This window comes from Carlito syrichta, unplaced genomic scaffold (genome assembly GCF_000164805.1).
Source record: "Carlito syrichta isolate Samal-C Ts95f unplaced genomic scaffold, Tarsius_syrichta-2.0.1 Scaffold303120, whole genome shotgun sequence".
Classification (NCBI taxonomy): Eukaryota; Metazoa; Chordata; class Mammalia; order Primates; family Tarsiidae; genus Carlito; species Carlito syrichta.
Genome location: NW_007247216.1, coordinates 48,862 through 57,945, shown reverse-complemented (window position 1 = coordinate 57,945; position 9,084 = coordinate 48,862). Strand labels below are relative to the sequence as shown.

Below are 9,084 nucleotides of genomic sequence, written 5' to 3'. Positions count from 1 at the left end.
TCTACAATAAATCAAAAAATCAGCCGGGCATGGTAGTGCATGCCTGTAATTCTGACTACTTGGAAGGCTGAGGCGGAAGGATCGTGGAGCCCAGCAGGTCGAGGTGGTAGTGACTGGGAGTGGCCACTGCACTCCAATCTGGGTGACAGAGTGAGACTCCAACTCAAAAAAACAAAAATAAAGACAAAAAAAAAAAACTCAAATATTAAAGAAAAGAGGACATAGAAAATCAAAGTTGGCCAGGCTCAGTGGCTCATGCCCGTAATCCCAGCAGTTTGGGAGGCCGAGGGGGGAGGATCCCTTGAGACCAGGAGTTTGAAACCAGCCTGGGCAACATAGTGAGACTTCATCTCTACAAAAAGTCAAAAAAATCAGCCAGACATAGCAGTAGGCATCTGTAGTCCCAGCTCCTCAGGGGGCTGAGACAGAAGGACTGCCTGAGCTCAGAAGGTCAAGGCTGTGGTGAGCCATGATCATGCCACTACACTCCAACCTGAGCAACAGAGTGAGACCCTATCTCAAAAGAAAAGGAAAGTTTCTCTCTATTATATCCCAAGAGTATTGTCATTAACATCCATTTTGTTTATATTCCTCCAGGTTTTAATTCTGTTGTTGACATATATGTGTAAATGTGAGCATGAGAGAAAGAAAAAGCAAGTGGCCAGGAGTGGTAGCTCACTCCTGTGATCCCAGCACTTTGGGAGATGGAGACGAGAGGATTGCCTGAGGCCTGGGGTTCAATACCAGCCTGGGGAACTTGGCGAGACCTCGTCTCTACAATAAATCAAAAAATTAGCCAGGTGTAGTGGCACGCACCTGCAGTTCCAGCTGCTTGGAAGGCTGAGGCCGAAGGACCACCTGAGTCCAGCAGGTCAAGGCTGCAGTGACTGTGAGAGTGCCACTGCACTCCAGCCTGGGCGACAGAGTGAGACTCCGACTCAAAAAAAAAAAAAAAAGAAAAGAAAAAAAAAAACCTAAATAGGATAATACTCTGATAACTGCTTGGGAACTTGTATTTTCCACTTTCTACTATATCTTGATGTCTTTCCATGTGAGCACAATTAGGTCTATTTCTTGCTTTCTTGGGAGGGTGGGACAGCCTCAAACTCCTGGGTTCAAGCGATCCTCCTGCTTCAGCCTCCAAAAAACTGGGATTATAGACATAAGCCCCCACTCCCAGTGTACTTCTTGCTTTTTAACCTGACTAGTTTCTGCTTTCTGGATGACCCCATCTTATATTGAACACGTTCTCTATTGATGAACATTGAGCTCGTTTCTAATTTCAAACAATGTGACGAAAAAGGCTCTTATTACCCAAATCTTTGCACACTTGTCCAAATATTATTTAGAATTAGTATCTAGAGGTGGAATTGCTGGACAAAAGAATATATGTGTTTGGATCTTTGAACAGAGAGGTCATGGTAGATAAAAAGCATTATGTATGTATTGGCTGTTACTATTATTATTACTAGACACTGTCTAATCACTTGCCTGAAAGATTAATACATGATATTTTGTTGAACCTCAAGAATGAATTAGCCAGGCACGGTGGCTCATGCCTGTAATCTCAGCACTTTGGGAGGTGAAGGCGAGAGGATTACCTGAGTCCACGGGTTCGAGATCAGCCTGGGCAACTTGGCAAGACCTCATCTCTACAATAAATTTTAAAAAATTTTTTAAAACTAGTTGAGCGTGGTGACACACACCTGTAGTTCCAGCTACTTGGAAGGCTGAAGTGGAAGGATTGCCTGAGCCCATCAGGTCGAGGCTGTGGTGGCCGTCAGTGTGCCACCACATTCCAGCCTGGGTGACAGAGACTACTCATAACAAAAACAAACAAAAAAAAGAATAAATTAGAAGACCAGGTGTGGTGGCTCACACCTATAATCTCAGCACTTTGGGAGGCTGAGGCAGGAGGATTAAGACCAGCCTGGACAACATAGTGGGAGCTTATCTCTGCAAAAAAATTTTAAAATTACCCAGACATGGTGGCATGTGTCTGTAGTCCCAGCTTCTCAGAAGACAGACAGGAGGATTGCTTGAGCACAGGAGTTTAAGACTGTAGTGAGCCAGGATTGCACCACTGCACTTCAGCCTAGGTGCAGAGCAAGACCCTGTCTCTAAAAATAAAAAAATAATGAATTATTTTGTGTATTTATTTGTTTTTAGAGTTGGAGTCCTACTCTGTTGCCCAAGCTGGAGACAGAGCTCATGGCAGCCTCAACCTCCTAGGCTCAGGCAATACTGCCGCCTCAGCCTCTCGAGTAACTAGGACTACAGCCATGTGCCACCACACCTGGCTAATTTAATTTTTGTTTTTTCTGCAGAGACGAGGTCTCGCTATGTTGCCCAGGTTGGTCTTGAACTCCTGAGCTCAAGTAATCCACCAGCCTCTGCCTCCCAAAGTGCTGGGATTACAGGTGTAAGCCACCACACCTGTCAAATTATTAGACTTAAAAATACTGCTAAGAACCAAGCCTAGCAGATACCCTCACCCCATCCCCAGAGCAGACGCCATGTAACAGTGACACTTTTGACTTGACATAAAAAGAAGTCTCACATTTTCCTGGGACTGACTGGTCTAAAGTACTCTGTGGACTTTCTGGTCACTCAGTTTTGTCTTCATACAGATTGGCTTCTTCAAGAGGAACCTGAAGGAGAAAATGGAGGCTGACGCAGGTGTCCCAAATGGAATCTCTGGAGCTGACTCTGGGCAGCTGGTGTCTGGAGAAGAGGACACGGATCCAGACTGCCTGAAGCCCCTCCATGGGGAGAAGACTGAGGATGGAGGTGGCAAGGACTGAGGCTCAGACCCAGGCCTAATGCACAGAGGCCCAGGACTGGACAAGGGATGCCTGGAGCCAGTCGGCCTCTACCTGCATTTTACTGTGTGTCCTTGACAAGTCATTGCCCCTCCCTAGGCCTCAGGTTCCCTATTTTGAACATGGAGCTCATTCCTGCCTGCCTTTGCAGGCTCATGGTGAGAATCTGCTGAAGGATCAGCCAGGAAGGCTACCAGGGGAGGGGACGTCTGATGATGATCAGACAGTCCTGGCTTCCACCAGCCTCTCTTAGTTTCTTCCCTGGAAGAGAACGTCTGATCTAAATTTGGAGAAACTGTAGTCTCAGGGCCTAGTGACGCTCCCAGCCCTCACACCTGCCCTTGGATGTCCACAGATGCCTCAGACTCCCAGCACTCGTCCCTGCACTCCTGCCTGGAGCCCAGTCAGCATTCCAATCTGCTGCCAGAGAACAGATGTGATCTGTGTCCCTGCACGACGGCAGCAAACACCTTGCTCTTTGACCAAAGACCAAATTCCTTAATATGCCTTCCAAGGCCCGCAAAAAGGGCCCCTGTGCCTTCACAGCTTCTTCCAGAGACCTCCTATCTCCTTCTCAAAGCTCTGGTTACGCCAGCCCTTCTCACATGCCAGGCTCCTTTCTGGCTTGCTTCCTTCACCCTCTAGAACCTTCCTTCCCTTGCCTTCCTGGCTGGCTCTCACACAGCCCACAGATCCCAGCTGGCACATCACTGTCTCGGGGAAGCTCCTGGCCCAGCTTGGTTGGGATTCCACACTGCATGCGCTTGTTCCCCAGGGCACGGGTCATGTTTGTTCACTGTTTAATGATTTATGTGCGGGGCACCTGGTAGGTGCTTGACACAATTTCACTGAATTAATAACGGAGTCTGTGGGAAGATAGAAGAAGTGTGGATGGGGCCGTGTGTCCCTGTCCTAGGCTCTGCCCCTCCCCTGGCTCCACTGCCTCTCCCAGGACTCACTTTCTGTGCAGTGCCCCCACTGGGAGACTGTGAGTTCAAGGCGGGGACTATGTCTGTTTATCCAGAGTCCCAGCACCAAGCACAATGCCTACGTATATTTACTCAATAAATGTGGAATTCTGTCCATTTTGTGATGCTTCTATGCTGGTGCAACATTCCAGTCGTAATTAAATGAATGTTGCCTTCTCAACTCTTTCACTAAATGGGATCAAAATAATCAGCTCTTCTTCCTTTCTTTCCTTTTTTTTTTTTCAATGATGACCCTCAGATACTGACTTGTGCCTGACATTGTGGGTTAATTCAAAAGAGGAGTAAAAGGTCAGGCGTGGTGACTCACGCCTGCAATCCTAACACTTTGGGAGCCTGAGGCAATAGGATCACTGGAGCCAGGAGTTCAAGACCAACCTAGGCAACATAGCAAGACTTTGTCTACACACAAAAAAAATTTTTTAAGGACCTGGGCGTGATGACACACACCTGTAATCCCAGCAATTCAGGAGGCTGAGGTGGGAGGATCACTTGAGCCCAGGAGTTCAAGACCGCAGTGATCTGTGGTTAAGCCACTTGCACTCCAGCCTGGGCAACAAAATGAGATCCCCAACTCAAAAAAAGAGAGAGAGATCCAAGGACAAGAAGAGACGCAGAATGTGAAAAGAGGTTAGAGGGCATTTGACAATCCATTAAGATGGGAGTACAGGCTGGGCTCAGCTCAACCTGTAATCCCAGCACTTTGGGAGACCGAGGCAACAGGTTTGAGACCAGCCCAGGCAACTTGACGAGACTTTGTCTCTACAATAAATCAAATATTAGCCGGGCGTGGCAGCATGCACCTGTAGTTCCAGCTACTTGGAAGGCTGAGGTAGAAGGATCACCAGAGCCCAGCAAATTGAGGCTGGGGTAACCGTGAACATGCCACTGCCCTCCAGCCTGTGTAACAGAGTGAAACTCCAACTCAAAAAAAAAGATGGGAGTACAGACCCTCCCCACCTTTTTTAAAAGCAATGATTGAAGAGTATGGCCCGCAATCCCCCCTTTAGAAGGGACAGAAAGGCCAGTCACTGCTGCCCTCTTGTGGTCAGTAGGATCTATGCCTATTGAGTGACTGTGTCCATATGTAGAAGACCTGAGGTGAGAAGCAACATTTTGATCCCCCCAGGAGTAATCTTTTATAGCACCCTGTTGCCTACAGGGGAGTACATGAACATTCCCAAGGGTGGCTTGTAAGACCCAAAACAGTTTTTCAAGGCCTGCTAGCCTCTCCAGCCTCAGCAACCACTCTCCTGGATCAGCCCCCAAGGAACCACGGAACTGGCTCACAAGCAAGACAGCAGGAAAACGTGAGGCTCATTTTCTCAGAGGAAAAAAGGTTGAACTGCCAAGAATATCACAGAACTATAAAATACATGAAATGACTGTTCAAAACGTAAGTCAGGTTCTATTCATTCTCTCAGTATTTCTTGAATGCTTCTGTCAAGACCTGTTCTAGGCTCTGAAGACATAATAATGTATAAGACAGACAAGTTCCTGCTCTCAGGAAGTTTTTGCTCCAGTGAGAAAACAGTAAACAAGTAGAAATATGATTTCAGGCTGGGCATGATGGTTCACACCTGTAATCCCAGCACTTTGGAAGGCCAATGCAGGAGAATTGCTTGAGTCCAGGAATTCAAGACCAGCCTGGGTAACATAGTAAGTCCTCGTCTCTACAAAAGGAAGGAAGGAAGGGAGGGAAGGAAAGAAAAGAAAAAGAAATAGCTGAGTGTGTTGGCACACACTTGTAGTCCCAGCTACTCAGGAGGCTGAAGTGGAAGGATTGTCTGAGCCCAGGAAGTTAAGGCTGCAGTGAGCCATGATTGTGCCACTGCACACTAGCCTGGGTGACAGAGAAGGACTTTGTTTCAAAAAAAAAAAAAAAAGAAAGAAAGAAAGAAAAAAGAAAAGAAAAAGAAAAATGAATAAAGATGAAAGAAGGAAATAAATAAATAAATACAATTTCAGGTAGTGATAAGGACCACAAAAAAATAATGCAGGATAAGCCGGGCTCGGTGGCTCAGCCTGTAATCCCGCACCTTTGGGAGGCTGAGGTGAGTGGATTGCCTGAGCCCGCGGGTTCGAGACCCGCCTGGGCAGCGAGACCTCATCTCTACAATAAATCAAAAAATCAGTTGGGCATGGTAGTGCACGCCTGTAATTCTGGCTACTCGGAAGGCTGAGGCGGAAGGATCGCCGGAGCCCAGCAGGTCGAGGCTGTGGTGGCCGGGAGGGGCCACTGCACTCCAGTCTGGGCGACTGAGTGAGACTCTGACTCAAAAAAATAATAATGCAGGATAACCAGTTAGGAGATGATGGAAAAGTCTGCTTTAGATAGGTGATTAGGGAAGTATCTCTGAGGAAGTGATATCTTGTGACACTAAAAAAAAAGTGTGAGCCAGGCATGGTGGCTCACACCTGTAATCCCAGTACTTGGGAGAGGAAGCCAGAGGATTGCCTGAGCCCAGGGGTTCGAGACTAGCCAACTTGGCGAGACATCATCTCTACGATAAATCAAAAAATTAGCCAGGCTTGATGGCACATGCCTGTAGTTTCAGCTACTTGGAAGGCTGAGGCGGAGGGATTGTCTGAACCCAGCAGGTCAAGGCTGCAGTGGCCGTGAGTGTGCCACTGCACTCCAGTCTGGGCAACAGAATGAGACTCCAACTCAAAAATAAATAAATAAATAAATAAACAAATAAATTAATAAATATTTAATCAATGACCCTCAAACACTTTAGTTTCAGGATCCTTTTATATTCTTAAAAAGTACTGGCCAGGTGCTGTGGCTTATGCCTATAATATCAGCACTTTGGGAGGCCGAGGTGAGAGGATTGCTTGAGCCCCAGAGTTCTAGACCACCCTGGACAACATAGCAAGACCTTGTCACTACAAAAATATAAAAAAAGGCCAAGTGCAGTGACTCAGACTGTAATCCCAGCACTTTGGGAGGCCGAGGCGAGAGGATTGCCTGAGCCCGGGGGTTCAAGACCAGCCGGGGCAACTTGGTGAGCCTCGTCTCTACAATACATCACAAAAATTAGCTGGGTGTGGTAGCGTACATTTGTAGTTCCAGCTACTTTGAAGGCTGAGGTGGAAGGATTGCCTGAGCCAGCCAGCAGGCCGAGGCTGCAGTGGCCATGAGCCTGAACGACAAAGCGTGAGACTCTAACTCAAAAAATAATTAATTAATTAATTAATTAAAAAATTAAGTGGGTGTGGTGGTGTGTGCCTGTAGTCCCAGCTATTTGGGAGACTGAGGCAGAAGACTCTCCAGAGCTCAGGAAGTTGAGGCCACAGTGAGCCGTGATCTCACCACTGCACTCCAGCCTGGGAAACAGAGTGAGACTCTGACTCAAAAAGAAAGAAAGAAAAATGAAAAAGCACTTCCAGCTGGGTGCAATGGCACCTGCCAATGTAGTGAAACCTCTGTCTCTAACAAGAAAAAAGCATCTTCCAGATAAGGCCCCAGGGCATCTCTTGTTGCCCAGGACACTCTCCAACTCAAAAAAAAAAAAAAAATGTTGTGCTGGGCAGCCAAGTGATTTCCCCAAGGTGTGGCCTGTCTTCCTCACCTACGATTCCTGAGGGGCCAAGTGTTAGGACGGCAAGGGCTTGGATGGGAGAGGAAATCAAGATAGAGTTGTGGTAAGGGCAGAGTGGTCCCACCAAGTTACAGGGGATCTAAAAAGGGAACAGAGCTGTGGCAATCAGGCTCAGCTGGTTAGAGGATATTAGGGCTTTGAGCAGTTGTCCGATCCTCACACCTGGTCAACTACACACCTCAGTATGGTGGAGTTGAAGCTGTAGACACCTCCTGTGGCTCTGGCCTCAGAGTCTTGAGTCAGGATCTGCACAAGGTGGTGGCTAGAAACCCCAGTTGGGGGGAGGAGTGGGCTGCTGGGTGTTGGGAGCCAGGGAGAGATTGAAAACATGCCCTAGGCCTGGATATGAAAATCGGGGTATTTTCTGGCCCAAGAACAGACCCTCCGTTTAGGAAGTAGGATCTCCACAAAGTTGAGGGCTTTCTCACGCTTCCCACACTGGCCCCCCTCTGTAGAGTGCAGCATTCAAAGCGTCGGACATGAACTTGGGCAGATATAAGCAAATCATGTCTTCTGAGCCTCAGAATTATAAGATTCCAGTGAAACACTGAATATAAAAGCATTTCCAGGTGGCCACCACACCCATAGTCCCAGCTACTCAGGAGGTTGAGATGGGAGGATCACTTGAGCCCAGGAATTCAGGGTTGTCATGGGATATGCCTATCAGGTGTCTGCACTAAGTTTGGCATCAGTATGGTAACCTCAGTATGGTAAACTTCCAGGAGTGGGAGGACCACCAGGTTGTCTAAGGAGGGGTGAACCAGCCCAGGTTGAAAATAGCAGGAGGGGTGAACCAGCCCAGGTTGAAAACTCCCATGCTGATCATTAATGGGATCAGTACTGTGAATAGCCACTGTACTCCACTCTGGGCAACATAGTGAAAACTTGTCTTATAAAAATTCAGTTGAAAAAGAAAAAGAGGCTAGGCGTGGTGGCTCTTACCTGTAACCCCAGCACTTTAGAAGGCAGAGATGAGAGGATTGCCTGAACCCAGGAGTTCAAGACCAGCCTGGGTAATTTGGTGAGACCACATCTCTACAACAATTTTAAAAATCAGCTGTGTGTGGTGGCACACACCTGTAGCTCCATCTACTTGGAAGACTGAGGTGGAAGGATCACCTGAGTCCATAAGGTTAAGGCTGCAGTAGCCTGATTGTGCAACTGAACTCCAGCCTGGGTGACAGAGTTAGATTCTGACTCAATAAAAAAAAGGAAAAAGGAAAAGCACTTCCAGTTGGGTGTGGTGGCATGTGTCAACATAGTGAGACCTCCGTCTCCGACAAGAAAAAGGCACCACCCGGGCTTGGTGGCTCAGCCTGTAATCCCAGAGCTTTGGGAGGCTAGGTGGGTGGATTGCCTGAGCCCATGGGTTCAAGACCCGCCTGGGCAACTTGGTGAGACTTCATCTCTACAATAAATCAAAAATTAGCCAGGCGTGGTAGCACGCGCCTGTAGTTCCAGCTCCTCAGAAGGCTGAGGCGGAAGGATCGCTGGAACCCAGCAGGTCGAGGCTGCGGTGGCCGGAAGCGGCCACTGCACTCCACTCTGGGCGACAGAGCGAGACTCCAACTCAAAAAAAAAGAAAAAAGACACCTCTCAGATAAAGCCCTAGGGCATCACTGGCTGTTCACAGTTATGGCACTATCCATGCACACATTTGAAGGCCAAGTC

At 47.8% G+C, this 9,084-nt stretch overlaps 1 protein-coding gene across 1 annotated transcript in view; it reads left to right on the top strand.

The window, feature by feature from the left end:
• The window catches only part of ITGAL (integrin subunit alpha L), a 46,706-nt gene extending 43,902 nt beyond the window's left edge, over window positions 1-2,804 (top strand). The window contains exon 32 of the mRNA XM_008057758.1: window positions 2,631-2,804. Coding sequence (XP_008055949.1) covers window positions 2,631-2,804 — 174 coding nt within the window. The remainder of the gene's footprint in view (window positions 1-2,630) is intronic.
• The last annotated feature ends 6,280 nt before the right edge of the window (window positions 2,805-9,084 follow it).